Here is a 21130-nt window from a genome sequence, read left to right on the forward strand (position 1 = left end):
GCTGCAGCTGCCTTTCTCTCAGGCACCCCACGCACAGTCCTAGTTGTAGCTCTAGCCACACAGCAGCTTCTTACCATATTTTCCAGTATTGGTAAGAAAAATAATGTTGGGTGTACAAAGAAGACTAGTCAGACATCACAAGTGCACCAAAACATGGATACGTTCTGAACATGCACATTAATTTTCTACCATCCAAACTAATTCAAGCAACAATAAAAGCACAGAAAAAAGTAACCACAATCCATCTTCTCAAGCCTGTATCCAGCACGGTGGCTCAGTGGTTAGCACTTCTGCCACATAGTGCCAGTGACCTGGATTCAATTTCAGCCTCAGGTGACTGTGTGTGTGGAGTTTGCACAGTCTCTCTGTGTCTGCCCTTCGGGTGCTCCAGTTTCCTCCCACAGTCCAAAGATATGTCATTCAGGTGCATTGGCCATGAGAAATGCAAGGTTGCAGGGATAGGCAAGTAGCATGTGTATCTGAGTGGGGTGCTCTTTGAAGGGTCGTTGTGGACTCAATAAACTGAATGACTTGCTTCCACACTGTCGGGATTCTATGATTAAGTTACATAAAGGCTGTTCAACATGAAACAATAACACTCAGCAAGATCTCAGTTGTAATTTTTTTAATACTGTCTAGCCTCCTTTCCAGAGGGTGGGAGATAGTAATTTGAGATTTTCACCAGCTTATTAGTGACATTATCCTTAAATAGCCTCAATGTATTTGTCTAATTTTATGACTGCCACCTATACCACCATCTCCCCCACCAACCTGCATCTACCACATGTAATAGTACTGCAGTCTAGAATTGTTGACTTAAATTGCTTTGACACAAGTGTAACTGGGGTTATTTCTGCCTGCCAGTTCCCAAAACATTGGTTGGCTGCAATCCCAATACAAATCTGGCAGAATCATAATGGTCAGTATTGAAGACAACTAGGGCCTCCGTGGGTGACAGTCTTGGTTAACATTGTGTTTGTCACCAGGTTCACTTTACACTTACTTTGGGAGCAGACAACACAAAAATGCAATTGACATAAATAACAAGGAAGCCTGAGATCATGCCAAAAAAAGAATAGTGCTGATACATATCAATTTGTGAGGAATGGAAATGCAGGTTTGTGCAGTAGACTCGGGATCAGAATAAAATCATCTGACAGTTTCCACATCATTAGAAAACACAGAAAAGGTGAATATGTTTTACGTGAATAATTCTGATGTAAACATCATAAAATATGTTTGAACAATCCCGTTGAGAATAAAAAGGCAAAGAAAAACCTAGTAGAATAGTGGGATATAAAACTATAAATTATTATTTGTCATCAAACAAGTGACCTTACATTAAAACACATGCAGTTGATAAATTGTAAAATCTTCTGCTTGCAGAATATATTGTACTAATAACAAAAAAAAATAAGTTGCTTCATTATTCTTCAAACTTGGATAATAGGAGATTGGCATACAGTCTTTTAATCCATTTTCATGTATTTTTTATTCACTCATGTGATGCCACCTATGACAATATTTGTTGCTCTTCCTAATTGCACAGTTAAGATGGAAGTTAAAAGTCAACTATATTACTGTGGTGCTGGAGTCACATGTAGGCCTGACCAGGTAACGTTGGCAGTTTTCTTCCTTAAAGGACATTAGCAAACCAGATGTTTTCCCTTTCCTTGACAATTGTCATCATTTAACTCTTAATTCAAATTAGTGAATTCAAATTCCACCATCTGCTGTAGTAAGATTCAAACTCAGGTTCCATGAACATTACCTTGGTCTCTGGATTAACAGTCCAGTGATAATAGTGCGAGACCATCTTCTACCCTGGTGACAGATTATGACAGCATTTGAATTTAAATTGTAAATAACATAGGGCTGTATTTTGAGACCACATTGTGGGGTGGTTCCTTGACACAATCCCACCCCAGTTGTTTTCCAGAAAGTGGGAAGGAGGGGAGCAACATGCAAATTTGCCAAATACAGTGAGTAGTTAATTAGGTGAATTAAGGGCCACTTAAATTGAATTGAAGGTGATGAACTGGGATATTCAAATCAGTGTGCAGGTTTTGAAAGGGCTTCTCTAGTGCAGTGGTCATATCCCTACCCTTCCAAAAGATCTGATTTCAAGTCTCGTCTACCCCAGAGATGTGTTAGAGCATGTCTGAACAGGCTGATTATAATTACTCAAGATAAGCCAGAGACAGCAGAGGCCAGCTTAGCTGCTGAGGGAGGATCTCCTGGCACAGAAATTGGGGTTTGCAGGACTCCAGAAGATGCATTTCCCTGGTCAATGTGATACATTTGGAGAGCATATAAAAGACATTGTGTAGCAGTTGGAAATCAAAGCCTAACTAATACTGGTGTGAATGCATAAACACAAAAGGGTCACAGAAGAGGACAATTACAGTCCTCCCTCCTTATTGAATGTGTTAAACAACATTCAATATTTAATATGATGTATGTTTATTTCTTGTATTTTATTTATTTATAAATCAAATTGCACCACTCATTCCCCATTCCGAAGAGCATTTGCTTTTTCCTGACTCAGATTTTCAGAGTTTGGGTAATGACATTGACCACAAATGATTAGATTAGGTTAGTTACAGTGTGGAAAAAGGCCCTTCAACCCAACAAGTCCACACCGACCCGCCGAAGCGCAAACCACCCAGAACCCATTCCCCTACATTTACCCCTTCACCTAACACCATGGGCAATTTAGCATGGCCAATCCACCTAACCTGCACATTTTTGAACTGTGGGAGGAAACCGGAGCACCCGGAGGAAACCTACACAGACACAGGGAGAATGTGCAAACTCCACACAGTCAGTTGCCTGAGGTGGGAATTGAATCCGGGTCTCTGGCGCTGTGAGGCAGCAGTGCTAACCACTGTGCCACCGTACTGCCCATGCTTGATTACCATCAGTCCAAGCTTGATTCCAAACCAAAATTTTGCCAATAATGACCTACTACATTTCATCAGTCATATCTGTCAGACCTCAACTTGGATCCAAACTGCTTTTAATAGTTGAATTAATGGTTGGTACCCTACTTAAAAACCAACTATCCAATTTATCAGGGAGGAGAAAGTGAGGACTGCAGATGCTGAAGATCAGCGTTGACAGTGTGGTGCTGATAAAGCATAGCAGGTCAGGCAGCATCTGAAGAATTTTTCCTGATGAAGGGCTTATGCCTGAAACATTGATTCTCCTTTCCTCGGATGCTGTCTGACCTGTTGTGCTTTTCCAGCACCACACTCTCAACTTCAATATCCAATTTATCAGATTCATTTGATTCTAACTAACTTGCTTTGACTTCATGAGCTTCTAAAAGTAAAACTTGATCCAAATGTGCCAACCTAACCTTTCCATGACCGGACATATTGACTAAATATACTTGTATTTCCAAGACTCTTCCTGGTAGCTACACCGACCACTTATTGTTATCTTCTTTTACGTAAACCTTCTGGTTCAACTTCAGACTCCTTTCTTTCACTCTACCCCCATATCCTGGTTCTTTAGCTATTTGGATGTTAGTTGTTCTACTGTTTTAAATATGGTTTCAGTCTTGAAAACTTTATTCGAGGCTGTCTTCTAAGAGACAATTTAAGTGGTGTTCTTCTAAACGTACTGAAATATAAAACAAAAACAAAAATCACTAGTTTTTGATTCAATGACTTCAGACATTCGTGTCAATTTCCATCTAATATTTGATTCACAACAGGATGTTTAACAATGCATACTGAGCACTCTGCTGCTTCATTTGTAGTAGGATGTTACAGCTGTGATATCTGATTTATTCACATCGAAATTGGAAAACTCTTCAGAACCAAACTGAGCTCAGTAAACTGACTCAATTCTTCTGAGAATTCATAAGCAGCAATCAAGCTACACTACGTGTCTCCGTTTTTTCTAATTTCTGCTTGATTCATCGGGAACCCATCAAACTGTTTGGAACTTCTATCTATTACACCTTTTATCCTTAAAATCCATGGGAAGCCTCCACCACATTCTATCTTGTAATTTTCATTGTTGCAAATGGTAGCTCCTTTTCCATAGCTTGATTACTCTTCAGTGTTTCTTCAGTGTTCTTATCTAAACCTGGCCAGAAAGAAAAGCTTAATTTTTGTTTGTTTTTGTAATAGACTTTTTGTCAATCTCTTCTCTAAGTGAAGGTCAAAGCTGCAGCCTATAACTTTCAGGTATTGTGACTCTGGACCCCAAGTAACACAACCTTTTTCAACTGAGAACTCGTTTTATGCATAGAAATGATTGGATTTCCAAATCCAGAATGTGTTAGCCATCCATATAAAATCAGCCAAGTCTGCAGCACATAAAAAAGCCCTTTGGCTATTTAAGTTTGCATCAGTCAAAAACGACCATTTCACTATTGTAATCACATAGTCCAAAGCACATGACACATTACCTAATATATCTTGGCATGATATCTCAGTTTCTGCTTTTACCTCTCTTACAGACCAAGAGTTTCAGGTTCCCACCACACTCTGGATGAAAAAATGTTTCCCCACATCTCCTCTAAACCTCCTGCAACTTACCTTAAATCTGTGCACCCTGATCATTGATCCATCCACAAAGTAGAAATGTTCCTTCCTGTTAATCCTATCTATGCCATCATAACTATAGACATATCAATCATGAGCCCACCCCTACCCAGGCCACTTTGCTCCAAGGAAAACAATCCCAGGCTATCCCAACCCTCTTCATAACAAAATCTCTCCAGACCAGGTAACATTCCAGTAAATCTCCTCTGGATCCTCTCTAGTGCAATCACATCCTTCCTATAACGTGGATTCCAAAACTGCACATAGTCCTCTCACCACAGCCAAATCAGTATTTTATACAGTTCCAATATAATCTCCCTGCTCTTAACCTCTATGTCACGGCTAATAAAGACAAGGATGCTTTCTTGACCACTTTATCTACCTGTCCTGCTACTTATGGGGCATGCATATCAAGGTCCCTGTGATCCTCAGTATTTAACAGGGTTCTATCATTCATCATGTATTCATTTGCCTTGTTTGTCCTGCCCAAGTGCATCACCTCACACTAATCCGAACTGAATTCCATTTACCACGAGCAGCCATTGAGCAGCCCATGCTTACCTTCCAGTAATCTAATTTGTGATCTAATTGTAAACCCTTACCAATGCGAAGTTCATACACATTGTTCTACAAAGATCATATGCTGTGATTGGCAACTTATCTACATGTGAAAAGAAAAATAGACTTTCCCTGTTGGGCTGTAAATTTGAAAAGGATGGTAATTCTGTACTTAATGTTGTCCTTATAAGCAGGCTAAATCAAAATCCACCTTAGAAACTAAGATGAATACTGGGAACTTTCAATTCAAAATAATTGTCAGTAGAATATGATCAGTTTCAATTGTGAAACTATTGCATAGGACCCATCCATAGACTGCTTATTTGGAGCTGAAATAAATATTTAATCCAAATGACACATTAAACTTTGGATTTCTTGTAAATTTGATTAATGATCATTTCAAAAAAATTGGGAGCTGAATATTGACCTTATAGCAACCTACAAATCTCAACTATGCATGTGTAATAGGCAAAAGTAAGGACTGTAGATGCTTGAAACCAGAGTTTAGATCAGCGTGGTGCTAGAAAAGCACAGCAGGTCAGGCAGCATCTGAGGAGCAGGAAAATCGACATTTCAGGCAAAAGCCCTTCATCAGGATTAGAGGCAGAAAGCCTCCAGGGTGGAAAGATAAACACCCTATGCAGGTGTAATAGTCAAAGATGACTTAAATTGATTATCTTACTTAAGTTGCAAATAGATATCTGCCAAATCCAACTTTAAAAAATATGACCGCTTGTCAGTATTGCCAACAGATCCTCTACATTTGAACATTTCCTTAAACCAGCATCTGAATTCAGTACTGCCACCATGGGAGTAGCTAGTGTTCTATAGTAGGCAGTGTTCAACTTTTATGATCATATTCTCTACTTCAAGTCTTTTCAGCTCTTTCTCTATTTTCTCACTTGGGACATAGGCCACTGGATTACATTTGCAGCAAACTGGCCTGAACATGAATGCAAAACCTTGAATTGGATTATTAGTTTCACAAAGTACCCAAAGGACGATAAGGTTGTCTTGCATTGTGAGTTTTGCTTCTATGCAAAAAAGCATTTTTAAATTTAACTGCTTCTTTTTAACTCATTCATTCCAAGGCTGGTTTTTCATTCTTTACTACAATAATCAGTAAAACAATTTTTCATTTTTATCAATGATGGACACGAATATCCCAATATCTGATTGTATTCATGTGAAAAGTTTCTGTGAAATCCATCTCTTATCAGTTTAGTACTTCAAGTTTTATGACTGCAGTACTCACCTGTAGTTAACATATTATTTTCATGCCCAGGTATGATGGTGCCATGTTTTTTTTCCAGGTTTTTGTTTGTTTAATTAAACAATGGTTTATACATTTTTGTTCTATGGTGAGTACTATTCTATTAATTTAATTAGCTGGATGTGTGTGTCATCTCCATATCCCTTTCCAGGTAAATCCTAATTTCAAAGCTAACTTTTATGGCTTTTTCTGTTAATTGAGATGGATTCCCTTGTTCCGTATGAACCTGTATCTGAATTTTTTTATTACCTATCTGTGTGCTAACTAATTAGCTTTCCTTATATCTCTATCCTAACCAGATATTTTTACATCATGCCTACTGGAGCTCTTGCTAATATATCTTAGACAATGTTGGCTTGCAAATTTCCATTGGACATTTTGTACTTCTGATCATGTGAATCTTATTATGGTTTTTATAACAACTGTATGTGGTTACTGCCATTTTCTTCCATCACCTTTCTGTTTATCCTCTTCTGACATGTCTTGATGAAATGGCCCCCTTTCTTGCAGGTGTAGTACTCTGCGTTCACAAATCTACAATTCTGTGCCCAATGATTTCTTTAGCACCAGTAACAGGATTTTCTTATTGCCCCTTTAGATTATTCAACTACAGATAATTTAAATCAGCAGATGACTAGCAATTCTTATCTCGAGTCATGTTCCATCATATTCATGGATGATATTGTTTGGCATACAATTTTCAAAGTTCAATTTAACAGTGTAAACAACTTACTGAGAAGGTATTCACTTCTTAACAGCACACAAATCTATCCCGTAATCCTGTGTCTTGAAATTCCCCAAAATATACAATGGATGGACAGCTTTCTTAAAGCCATGATAAAATCTCTATTATCCTTAGCAGGCAACTCATTTTTTCCTCCAAACTGGTAGTTTTCTATAATCTCCAAAGTTCTGGCACTGTGCTGTTGTTCAAATTTACTTAAAATGTCTGACAATGACATCTCCTGGAAAGGGTGTTCAAATTCTTGAGTGTTTCACACCTTCTGAAACTGCTTCATTCAGCAATATCACAAATTTCCATTACATCACTGCATGATTAATAGCCAAAATATTAGGAAAACTGGAATATTATTTGCAATGAAAAATATCTTGAGCTATTGTACATATGTACCAAAAGACTATTAATCTGGATTATACTCTCAGTCTCCCAATAATACTTGTTGATGGAAGATATTTACTCATAGAATCATAGAAACCCCATAGCATGGAATCAGGCCTTTTGCCCAATTGAGTACACACCAACCCTCCAAAGAAATTGCCTCTCAGACTCACCTCCTACTCTGTCCCTGTAACCCTGCATTTAGCATGACTAACCCACCTGGACCGCACATCCCTGGACACTATGGCAATTTTGCATGCCAGTCCACCTAACCTGGCCTGTGGGAGGAAACTTGAGCACCTGGAGGAAACCCATGCAGACACGGACAGAATGTCTAAATTCCACACAGACAGTAGCTCACTTTCACAAAGACTGGAGTTGTAAAACACTCAGCAAAACAAAGAGAATTTACACAATGTAGGAGCAAATTACTGCAGATGCTGGAATCTGTACTGAAAACAACAAATGCTGGAGATCACAGCTGGTCAGACAAAGGTAATGTTTCGAGTCTAGAATTTACAACGCCTCTATAAATTTGTAGGAAGCTTCTCCAACCTAAATTTATTTGGGTAGGTCATCCATACTTCTATCTCAAATTCAGGACAAATTAATGGCACAGAACAGCACAGTGACTTCAAATGCCAATCAAAACTGGGGAGAGCTATTGCATTCTTCCCTCAATGAATGCATTGCACAATGTTCAAAATTACATACAACCTAGATACATTTCTTGTGTTTCATTTATTTACAAAATGAATTTAACTTCTAGGTTCCTATGCCTGAGAAGATAGCTCTTTCCTTGATTTCAGATCTCAAGGAAGGACCTTAACTAATTCTGACCTCAGTATGAGAGTTTTCTTGAACAAGGATTGATTTAACCTTCTCAATTTTCTAATTTATTAGACAGAGGCCAATACAGATTTCCCTTTATAGGGGATTTCCCCACATGAGTGGTGACCTGTCTGCAAAAGCAACTTTTAATTGAGAATTTGTAAAAGGTAACAGGGAAAGGAATGTCCTTTCTGGGATTCCAAATCTCCTGGATGTGTGCTATACATCCTGCTTGTCCTTTCAAACTGTAAAGGCTCAGATTAGTCCTTGAATTTTAGGGACCTGCCTTATGTTCTTGCCTAGACCGTGACACCGTCTCCTGCCCATAAATGAGTACTTTACCGAAAACCAGACAAAGGGATAGTTTCCCATATAGTGCAGGATTCTGATCACAACTTGAGTCCAACTGTGAGAGTCAAAAGCGTACAGGGAATATTCAGCCAACATAGTATTTAAAGAAACATAAATAAGTACTTAATAAAAAGATATCTGATCAATAATCACTCAAACTCACTATAAACAGAATCTACTGCCAGTATTGGGACCCCTGAGCAATTGTTGAGAATTGGTGAGACCTCTGCGTCACCAATAGTACTTGACAACTGACAGGTGACAAGCCAGCAATTGGCTTTTCACCAGGTTATAATGTCAGGGCAGAGGTCCCAACTACCTCAAATTGGATGGTAGACCTTTCGATTGTTAACTTGAACCATGGAGATTTTGTCTGCTGGAACACCTATGTTTCAAGTTCCAGGATACAGAGCACAGGTGAATGATTTCATGTGGCTGTTTGCAGACAGAATATGTGTATAACGGAATCAGCAGCATGTGTGGGGCTGTCAATTGGTCTCCTTTCTTAATGTCTGATATTTTTATACCTTTGAATATTGGAGTCATCAAGCAAGCAAGCATGTTATGTTTTGCTTGTTGTGCGTGGTGCATAGTAAGACCTGTTCCATCACAGTCTTAATAAAGCAGTGATGGGATGAGTGGGCATTAATTTCCAACTTAAAGTCATCAATTGGTTATTGAAGAGAAATGACATTCCTTGGCTCCAGCATGGACTTAGCTGGGATTGAGGCATGAAGGCAGCAAGTTCCCAACCAACCATCCTCCCATGTGTTTGAATACCTCACCTCTGCACCAAACTCACAAGATAGGGCACATGTTTCCAGCCTCTGTTCCTTTGCATAATGAGCATTGGTTTACTTTGATAGTCCTATTAAGGGAGTATTTGTTGTTTAAAATGAATAATAGACAATGGGTACTCACATCACGTCCATGAATAATTGTATGTCTATTTCTTCCTTCATAATCCACCACTTCAATATAATCGAGATAAACATCTGCCCAGTAGACCAATTTGTTTACTAAATCAAGTGTGATGGCATATGGCTGTTCTATTTTATTGTCCACAATCCTGGATCTGTTTTGTCCATCCATGTCACATCTTTCAATCTTGGCAACATCCCCATAATCAGTGAAGAATAGTTTTCTGTCAAAAAAACAACAGCCATGAACGAATTATTAGCAGTTTCAAAAACACTATGTCCTCAAAATCACACAAAGTTTCATTTTTACCATGAAATTGGTTTGCACAAAGGGTTGAGTTTACATATTGCGATCAGTGTGTAACATTCAAAATCAGTTCGGCATCATGTTTATTCAACTGACTATACAGCTCCTACTCATTGTGAAATAAGATAATGACTGTAAGACAATGTGCTCACAAGTTCAACTTCTTTAGCATTGAAAGCACAACAATTTATGTCCAATTCTTAATACTTACAACCAATTAGTAATGTAGCTGGGCAGCTATTTGGATTAAAAATGTCACGATGAACAGAATAAGGCTGCAATCCTACTTTTTGTATTTGCTTCAGGTGTCTAACAAGGTCAGTAACAAGGACTATAGTATGGAAAACCAGTTCTATGCAAAATATAATTAAAGCTTAAAATGTAAAACAAAATAAAATGTTATACTTCCGTTCATTAAAATATATAAAAATGATTAGAATGCTTGCATTTAATGTGATTAATTGTTCTTCACATTTGATTGTAATAATGAGTTTCATTCCAACTTATTCTACACATCTATTCAAATAAAAAGTGAACTTGATGTTACTATTCAAATAGTTTTAAGGAGCAAAGTTGGCATGATGTTTTCCAAAGATATAATGGTTATTTACCAGTGAAGTAGATAGATAGGACAAAGTCAAGGTCAAAGAAGTCACTCCGGGTTGCTGCATCAAAATAGTTATTTCGGCTTTAGAAAGTTAATTGAAGTGAATATTGTGCCCCAGGCAGGAAAGTGGGTCATGTTGAATGTTTCCATGTGTGAGAATCAGCCAGGGAATATTCAAAACAATATAATAAATTATGCTTCCTTTCCAAATTTGCAACACAGAATCTGATTTACAGACTCAATATTTTCTCTCCTGTTGTGTTCCAGGATTCTTGGTGCCCATTAACTTCAATCAGATAATATTTTCACAAATGCAGCCTTACTGAGATATAAGTGATTATTACAGACTTGTTCAAAATGGTGTTTTCAATTTACCTTCACTGCACTGGGTAAAGAAAAGATACAATTTTTTCAAGCCTATTTATGATTAATTAATCATTTTAAATATTGTATCAGGAAATACAGCACACTCGGGATAAGAAAGCATCGTCGTCAATGATCTTTTGGTTAGATTGCATTTGTATTACTATGATTCCTATTGAGTAACAGTATACATCTCTATTACAGCTTCAGTAACCACCAGAGACTTTGCAGCAATAAAAGTAAATTTGTATTACGTACATGTAAAAATATAACTCATAGCAATAAGATTTAATTACAAATGCCATAAATCTCCTGACCATGAAGCCTTTTGCACCTCAGAAATGACGCACAACAAGATAAAGGGCAACATTTGATTAGCATCATTAATGTTGTCAGTAACAGTATTACAAAGTGCTCTCGCATAAAATATGAGTTTTATTCAGAAGCAGGATGTACAAGCCTAATTAATCATCTAATTAACATTAATCCACTCATTTGAATGTGTACATACACACTGGAATTAATGCAGTATGTTGAAGAAGAAAGGACCATTCAGGATACAAGCTGAGAGATGCCATTTCCATCCAGGTCTGAGAATAAACCAAAATAAAGATCCAAGAAAACTGCTCCAGATCTTTGGAAACATTAACTCAATATATTTTGCTTAATTCTCTATGCTAAATTATTTGTAGCAAGTTTTGGTAAAAACATTATTTTTCTATGGGTGTGACAGTTGCATTTTGAGGTAAAGCAAGTAATACAGCATCGAAGAAACAAGCGTTGTAATTACATTTGCAATTCTCTCCTTCAGCAACATATGGATGCTGCTTTTTATTTCTTTTGAGAATTTTGAATTATTGAAAAGGTTGGTAATTGTTGCCTACGCCGAGATACTCAGAAGGTGATAGTGCAGCACTGCTTGATCCAATGGAGTCTGGGTGGTGAATGTGCTCCCAGGTTCTTTTGCATAAAGATGCCAGGATGTTGGTTCAGTGATTACACCACTATGGAATCTTGCAGTAGGTTGCACAGACTCACTGCTAAAATAAGAAGCTAACTCTAGAGTTTGCATGGTGTATGGCGTTGGTACCACAATCATAATGCAATAAAAAAAAGGCTTGAACTATGTTAAATATTCTAGCAACTTCAAAGGAATTATATATATTTAGATAGAAAGTAAACACAACATTGACAAAATTAACATCCTAACAATGAAAAATGTCAGCACTTGACAGTGCAACAAAAGTCCATTCGTCTTTTATTTTCAAAACAAAATGAGAAATTATCCTCAAATAAATGTAAACAGTATCAACACAGACAGTAGGGGGCTATTTTGAACTTGCAACCAGAGTGTAAAACTCATATTTTGGGTCAGGCAGTTATTAAAGAAGCCAATCTATTTATCTTACCATTAATTTTGTTTTAGAGTGATAGAGCACATGTGAAGCAGAATTTTATATGAGCTGAGTTTCTGGTTTGAGCTTACACTCTCCATTCTAATTTTGCAGTGCAGCATATTCACTCCCACAGTGTGGCTAAGTTTATGATTAGTATACCAATGTGCCTTACTCTTTGGCCTCATGAGAACTCATAATTCATTCTTGTCTGCACTGTACATAAATTATGGATCATTTCATACATTTGTGAAAATAAATCAATTTCTAGCAATTATCCTCCTCTTGTAGTGGGAGTACAATATTTTGGTAATTTTATGAAGTATGAAAAATCTTGCACTTCACAGTTATTTTGCTGTCAATTGAGTTTTATGATTATGTGTGACATAAAAAAATTAAAATAGGTGAAAAGATGTGTTGACTTAGACAATTTTTACAATGTTTTTGGAGTAACAAGTGCAGAGAAAAACAAGTAGAGTAATCGAGTTCCTTTATTTTAATAGACATGAATATCATGGGTTAATTGCAGCCTCAACGAGCATTGAAGTAAAAACTTGTCCTGAGATCCACACATCAGCACTGAAGGAAGTCTTGGCAGCCCAATATGGATGGCACACTTGCACCATGTGTCTAAATAAGGGACTCTGAAGGCTCAGCCGTGGAAATTCCACAGACAGCTTGCCCACCTATTTTCTAATCGACCAGTTCATAGATAGGAGGCATCATGGACAATGAGGAAGGTAGTCAGAAATGGCAGCAGGACCTTGATCAGCTGGAGAAGTGGGCCGAGAAATAGCAAATGGAGTTTAATATATATAAGTGTCAGATCTTGTATTTTGGCAAGCCTAATAGAGGTAGAAGTTTCATGGTGAGTTGTAGGGCCTTAAGGAGTGTAGTGGAACAGAGGGACCTTGGAATTCAGCTACACAGTTCTCTGAAAGTGGAGTCACAGGTAGACAGGGCAGTGAAGAAAGCTTTTGGCACACTGGCCTTCATCAGTCAGGGCACTGAGTATAGAAATTGGGAAGTTATATTGCAGTTAAACAGGATGTTGGTGAGGCTGCACTTGGAGTATTGTGTTCAGTTTTTGTCATCTTATTATAAGGAGGGTGTTAACAAACTGGAAAGAGTGCAGAAGAAATTTTCAAGGATGTTGCTAGGACTAAAGGGTCTGAGTTATAGGAGAAGTTGGAACAAGCTAGGATTTTTTTTAGAACAAAGGAGACTGAGGGGGATCTTACAGAAGTGTATAAGATCATGAGAGGCATGGAGAGGGTGAATATGCTTAGTGTTTTTTCCTAGGGAATCTAAGACTAGAGGGCATCAGTTTAAGGTGAGAGGGGAAAAAATAAAAGGGAACCTGAGGGGCAACTTTCTTACACAGAGGGTGGTATTCACATGGAATGAGCTGTCAGCAGAAGTGGTTGAGGTGGGTACATTAACAACATTTTAAAAGCATTTGGACAAATACTTGGATAGAATATGTGCAGTGTACAGGGATATGGGGATAGTGTGGATGGACATTTTGGTTGGCATGGATCGGTTTGGGCCAAAGGGTCTGACTCCATGCTCTAGGACTCTATGTTCAGAGGTGATATTTCACACCTCTGGAGCAGATAAAACTTGAATCCAGTCTCTCAGTCTAAGGATAGGGACATTACCACTGCACAGAAAAGCCCTACAGCTAGCCTACTCTCTCAGTTTTAATCTGATCAGGTTCTGGTAGGATTTGTGGGCAGAGGGATGCTGCCACTATTCCCCCTTCTTTGATTGATTCAATTTTGTTTTGTGTGGTGGAGAACAGCAAAACATGTGTGTGAACAAGAGACTCTTGTCTCAACAAGATGCAGTTTATCACTAAGACTATTGTTAGACTTAGATATTGTTCAAGATCTAGAGTTATTCCCCTGTTTTCCCCCCACCCCAGTTCAAAGCAACATAACATCATCAGATCGGGTAGCTCTTAATGCAATCTCCAACATTAACCCATCCCAACCAATTACCTGATGCAACATCACCTGGTTTTAAAAGACCTGAAGGTAATTTCAAGGTGGGAAATAGACCCAAAAGGTCAGGTCACAATTCTAATAAAGTTCCTGTACTGATTTTGCACCACTTCACTCCACATCAAGTGCAAAACCTAACTGGCACTTTCCTTTAACTGCCTTTATGTGACTCCTTTAAGGACCATGTGGATTCAGAAATAAGAGACTAACCTTTTAACCTGCTTCAATCTTGTATTCTAATTTTAAAACGAGACCTACTCTATTGTACTGAGACAGTCATGCTTTAGGTATTTAGCTACGATCCAAAAGCTCAAGAAGATTCAGTGTTGTCCACATTGCTAAATTAGTAATGTTTAGCCATTTTACAGCATTAAAATGGGTGCAATAATGTTGAATTTCTGTCCTTGAGTTTTAGTATTTGGTCAGCATCTGGATACAGTGAGCAATACCAATAAAATAGTAGCTGGCACCTACTTAATCAACTGGATATTGCACTGAACTAAATAAATCAATATTTCCACTTATAAAACAAAAGCATTTCCGCTCGCTATAACATAAAATATATCCTAGTTAAACTTTCATTACTCCACATCTTAAAAAGTAGGTTCAGGAGTACATATTAAGACACTAAGTTCCTGAAACAAATGGGATCAATTTTGAAGTTGTATGATGTTGGATGAATAATAAATGCAATTCCATCAATCATGGGATTACATCAATCATGCTTGTCCTAAGTAACTGGAAGGAAACCTAATTTTACATTTCAGCTAATAGATCAGGGACTAATCATGAAGGCAAAGGTCACTCATCAACACATAAGCACTTGCTCTCGTCAGTCAGCTATCCCTCACCTGATGAAAATTTATACTCTTGAAAGCACTAACAGCAGGTACAATCAATCACTCAAATAAAACTCTGCTGTGTTTTAGATCAAAAGTTGAACAAAGCAGCAAGTGAGGAATTCACATGGCTGCTTCATCAGAGACTAAATTCTCAATCTAAGCTGTGTCCTGTTAATATTTTCAATGTGGTCACTTAATAGTAGCTAGAAACAAGACCTTTGACCAATGATTGCATTCCTCAGCAATGCTGAAGTAGCCCAGACAATTAACCACATGAAACTATAAGAACATAAGATGTAGGAGCAGAATTAGGCTTTTCGACCCATCAAAACTGCTCTCCCATTCGAACATGGCTGATATGTTTCTCAACCCAATTCTTCTGATATCTCTCTGTAATCTTTGATCCCCTTACTAATCAAGAAAACTATCTACCTCTCTTTTAAAGACACTCAGTGACTTGGCCTCCACAGCCTTCTGTGGCATTGAGTTCCGCAGATACACCACCCTCCACCTGAAGTAATAACTCCTCATCTTAATTCTAAACAGTTGTCCCTTCACTCTGAAGCTGTGCCCTTGAGTCATAGTCACTCCTACTAGGGGGAACATCTTCTCCACCTCTACCCTATTCAGGTCTTTGTAAGCTTTGATGAGATTCCCATTCATCCTTCTAAATTCCATCAAGTATAGACCCAGAGTGCTCAACTGCTCTCAATATGACAAGCCCTTCATTATTGGGATCATTCTGGCAAACCACCTATGGACGTTCTCTAACGCCAACACATCATTACTTGGGGTAGGGTGCCCAAAACTGCTCACATTATTCTAAATGCGGTCTGACCAGAGCCTTCTGCAACCCGTCAGCATATCTCTGCTCTTGTATTTTAGCCCTCTTGAAATGAATGCTAGCATTGCATTTGCTTCCCTAACTGCCAACTGAAACTGCATACTAACCTTAAGAGAATCCTAAACAGGGACACCTAAGTCCCTTTGTGTTTCAGATTTCCAAAACTTTTCTGCATTTAGAAAATTATGAACACCTCTATTCTTCCTGCCAAAGTGCTTAATATCACATTTTCCCATGTTGCATTCAATATACCACTTATTTGCCCATTCTTTTAGAATGGCCAAGTCCTTCTGCAGCCTTTCCACTTCCTCAGCATTATTTGTCCCACAACCTAACTATGTGCTATGTGTAAACTTAGCAACAATACCCTCAGTTCCTTTGTCCACATTGTTAATGTATAATATAAATAGTTATGGGGAACTCTGCTAATCAGTGGCAACCATCCTGAAATAAAAACCATTTTATCCCCACTCTCTGCCTTCTGCCAGTCAACCAATCATCTATCCATGCCCCTATCTTACCCCTAATACCATTGACACCATTAGCAGTCTCCTGTGCAACACTTGTCAAAGACCTTTTGAAAATCCAAGTAAATCACTGTCCATTGGCTCTCCATTGTCTAACTTGCTCAATATGTCCTCAAAGAATTCCAGCAGACTTGTGAGGCATGACCTCCTCTTGACAAAGTCATGCTGACTTCACACTATTTTACCATTCACTTCCAAATACTCTGCAATCTCACCCTTAATAATGGAATCAAAAATCTTATCAGCAGTTGAGGTCAGTACACCATCTTATAATTTCCCATCATTTACCTCTCTCTCTTCTTAAATAGGGGTCATACTGTTGCTATTTTCCAGCCCTTGAGAACCCTCCCTGAATCCAATGATTCCCAAAAAATCGGCAACAATGCTTCTACAATCTCCTCAGCCTTCTCCTTCAAAATCCTGTGGTGTAGTCCATCTGTTCCAGGTGATTAATCCACTGTTGGACCTTTCAGTTTCCCCAGCACCTTCTCTTCAGTAATGGCCGTGTCACTTAGCTCTGTCCCTCTTGAATTTCTACTATGCTACTGGTGTCTTCCACACAGAGGACTAAAGCAAAGTACCCAGTCAGTTCCTCCACCATTTCTTAGGACCTTATTTATATTTCTCCAGCCATATTTTCCAATGACCCAATGTTCACTCTTGTCTTTCTTTTACTTTATATATATATATCCTGGAGCATCAGAGGCTGAGGGATAACCTTATAGAGGTTTATAAAATTATGAGGGGCACGGATAGGGTAAATAGACAAAGTCTTTTTGTTGCGATCGGAGAGTCCAGAACTAGATGGCATAGGTTTAGGGTGAGAGGGGAAAAATATAAAAGAGACCTATGGTGCAACTTTTTCACACAAAGGGTAGTACGTGTATGGAATGAGCTGCCAGAGGAAGTGGTGGAGGCTGGTACAATTGCAACATTTAAGAGGCATTTGAATGGGTATATGAATAGAAAGGGTTTGGAGGGATATGGGCCGGGTGCTGGCAGGTGGGACTAGATTGGGTTGGGATAACTGGTCGGCATGGATGGGTTGGACCGAAGGGTCTGTTTCCATGCTGTACATCTCTATGACTCCATGACTCTAAAAATAACTCTTGCAATCAGCTTTTGTATGATGAGCTGGCTTACCCTTGTTTTTCAACTTCTACCCCCAGTGTTCTTTCACTTGTCCTCTGCTGGTTTTTAGAGGTTCTGGTTTCCCAATAATCTTTACCACATTGTATGCTTTTTCCTTTGCTTTTGTGCATTCTCTGACTTCCCTTGTCAGCATTGCTTGCCTCATCCTCTTCTTATTATATTTCTTCTTCCTTGGAGTGAATTTATTCTGTGTCTTCCAAATTACAGGCAGAAACTCCTGCCATTGTTGCTTCATGTCTTCCCCGTTAGGCTCCCCGTCCAATTAATGCTGGCTTACTCCTCCCCCATGTCTTTGTTGTTAGCCTTACTTTATTCAGTTGTAATACCATTACATCTAATTTTAGCTTCGTTGTCTCAAACTGCAGGGTGAATTCCACTATGTTATCATCCCTACTCTGCACTGTTCCACTACCTGAACAGCAATCAGTTCTAACAATGGGCTGTTGTTTGGCATTACCATCAGGCACATTTGGCGTAACCAGTTGTCCCTAATTAGACAGCAAACATAAATGTCGCTTGTTCACCCTGTACGATTGTGTAAGCAGGTGGATTGCTGACAAGGGTGGGTTTTTGACTCAGAAATGGCCCTGAAGATATCAGGACCAAGAGGAAATGCTGAGGAAACTCAGCAGGTCTGGTAGATTCAGTGAAAGCTTAAGCAGAGTTAATGGTTTGAGTCCAGTGAACCTTTCTTATAACTGCTGGGAAACAATAATAATTATGCTGATGATTAGAGGTAGGTGCGCCCTAACTCGAATAGATGGGGATGATGCCCAGAGACAGAGAAAGAGAGAAAACAAATGGAGAAACAGATGGATAAAAGGATTGCCGATGGTCAACTGAGGGAGAGAGAAATGTTGGATGTCTACTTACAGGAATAGAGAATAATTAGACCAAAGACCATAAGACATAGGAGCGGAAGTAAGGCCATTCGGCCCATCGAGTCCACTCCGCCATTCAATCATGGCTGATGGGCATTTCAACTCAACTTACCCGCATTCTCCCCGTAGCCCTTAATTCCTTGTGACATCAAGAATTTATCAATCTCTGCCTTGAAGACATTTAGCGTCCCAGCCTCCACTGCACTCCGCGGCAATGAATTCCACAGGCCCACCACTCTCTGGCTGAAGAAATGTCTCCGCATTTCTGTTCTGAATTTACCCCCTCTAATTCTAAGGCTGCGTCCACGGGTCCTAGTCTCCTCGCCTAATGGAAACAATTTCCTAGTGTCCACCCTCTCCAAGCCATGTATTATCTTGTAAGTTTCTATTAGATCTCCCCTTAATCTTCTAAACTCCAATGAATACAATCCCAGGATCCTCAGCCGTTCCTCATATGTTAGACCTACCATTCCAGGGATCATCTGTGTGAATCTCCGCTGGACACGCTCCAGTGCCAGTATGTCCTTCCTGAGGTGTGGGGACCAAAACTGGACACAGTACTCCAAATGGGGCCTAACCAGAGCTTTATAAAGTCTCAGTAGCACATCAGTGCTTTTATATTCCAACCGTCTTGAGATAATTGACAACATTGCATTCGCTTTCTTAATCACGGACTCAACCTGCATGTTTATCTTTAGAGAATCCTCAACTAGTACTCCCAGATCCCTCTGTACTTTGGCTTTACGAATTTTCTCACCGTTTAGAAAGTAGTCCATGCTTGTATTCTTTTTTCCAAAGTGCAAGACCTCGCATTTGCTCACATTGAATTCCATCAGCCATTTCCTGGACCACTCTTCCAAAGTGTCTAGATCCTTCTGCAGCCTCCCCACTTCCTCAGTACTACATGCCTGTCCACCTAACTTTGTATCATCGGCAAACTTCACTAGAATGCCCCCAGTCCCTTCATCCAGATCATTAACATATAATGTGAACTGCTGCAGCCCCAACACTGAACCCTGCGGGACACCGCTTGTCATCGGCTGCCATTCCGAAAAAGAACTTTTTATCCAACTCTCTGCCTTCTGTCAGACAGCCAATCCTCAATCCATACTAGTAGCTCACCTAGAACACCATGGGTCCTCGCCTTGCTCAGCAGCCTCCCATGTGGCACCTTATCAAAGGCCATTCTCTTCTTGGGGATGAACCTCTGTACAGTGTCCTCAATTTTACCCACAAACTCCTGCCATTTTTGCTCTACTGTCTTCCCTGCTAGGCTCTGCTTCCAGTCTATTTTTGTCAGTTCCTCTCTCATGCTCTCATAATTACCTTTATTTAACTGTAACACCATTACATCCGATTTTGCCTTCTCTCTTTCAAACTGCAGACTGAACTCTACCATATTATGATCGCTGCTTCCTAAGTGTTCCCTTACTTTAAGATTTTTTATAAAGTCTGGTTCATTACAGTAAGGTAAGGGTTCATTACTAATTGAACATGAGTTGGGTATACTAAGAGCAGCCTACACAGAACAGGACTGGGGGTGTGATCGAGGTTAACAAATATGAAAGGAGGTGTTTGTGCTCTGAAATTGTTAAACTCAAATGAAGAATCCTGAAGGCTGTAAGGTACCTAGATGAAAGATGAGATGCTGTTCCTGCAGTTTGCACTGAGTTTCACCAGAGCACTGCAGCAGGCCTGAGACAGAAATGTTGGCAAGATGTTATCAGTCCTGTAAGTTTTGACGAGCTGAAGGGGGATTTGCTTCTGTAGATTTGCATATATCTCTGCCTATAAGTTAGATTGCTCATGAGCAATAACTTAATTAGTTTTATAAATCTGTAAGATTCTGGCTATTACCTCCCAGCCTGTGTTTTGCAAAGTGCTGTAGCCTACAGAAGCGAACAAAATAATCTTGATTAATTAAATCCTGGCAGCTAGCTATTTTGGGGATCTATACCGTCATGATGGTAATTCACTGTAGGCTCATAATGTAAAAGAAGGAGGATTTTTTTCATTTCACTTCTGATATTATGTATCATTTTGTAGTATGCTGAGAAATATTTTCTGTGCAAATCTCTGGTTACCAGAGACTAAGGACTAATCAAAAACAATTTTCCATTCATTAGATTGATTCCTGGCAGAGTTTACTATCTGAGCAGTAATAAATCTAGTGACAATGTGTTTAATCCTTTTTCTAGTGATTTTACTATTGGCCCAAATGGATTTTCTGTTTGCTTTCCCTTCATGCATCAATAGAAAAAAGACCTTTGACAAAATCTCATTCGATTTGTAAATGCAATATAAAACGTCATTCAGTCTTTGGCTGTATCAGATTTTCTCTTCTAAAAGTGGCTTTGCGAGAAGTCAACAAGCCATGCCTAAACCAAGAAGATAACCTTTAAGAATGAAGAAGGAGATTCCCATTCTCATGCTTGACTACAGTGATAGCCATTGATGTGATTAAACTTTGCCTCCATACTGGAAAGAGATTAAGAAATAGGCTAAACATCGAATTGTAAATTATTGGCCATTTTAGAGAGGCATTGAGTGGAAGGTGTTTGATTCAACAGCCACAACATCATGAATATTGTGACA

The 21130-nt window shown here is 39.0% G+C and overlaps 1 protein-coding gene across 1 annotated transcript in view; it reads right to left on the minus strand.

The window, feature by feature from the left end:
• Positions 1-21130, minus strand: part of LOC122551725 (low-density lipoprotein receptor-related protein 1-like) — a 1910187-nt gene that overhangs the window by 1031124 nt on the left and 857933 nt on the right. The window contains exon 8 of the mRNA XM_043694091.2: positions 9614-9836. Coding sequence (XP_043550026.2) covers positions 9614-9836 — 223 coding nt within the window. The remainder of the gene's footprint in view (positions 1-9613; positions 9837-21130) is intronic.

This window comes from Chiloscyllium plagiosum, unplaced genomic scaffold (assembly GCF_037043375.1).
Source record: "Chiloscyllium plagiosum isolate Xiang-an unplaced genomic scaffold, Cpla_swu_hap1 HiC_scaffold_7, whole genome shotgun sequence".
Classification (NCBI taxonomy): domain Eukaryota; kingdom Metazoa; phylum Chordata; class Chondrichthyes; order Orectolobiformes; family Hemiscylliidae; genus Chiloscyllium; species Chiloscyllium plagiosum.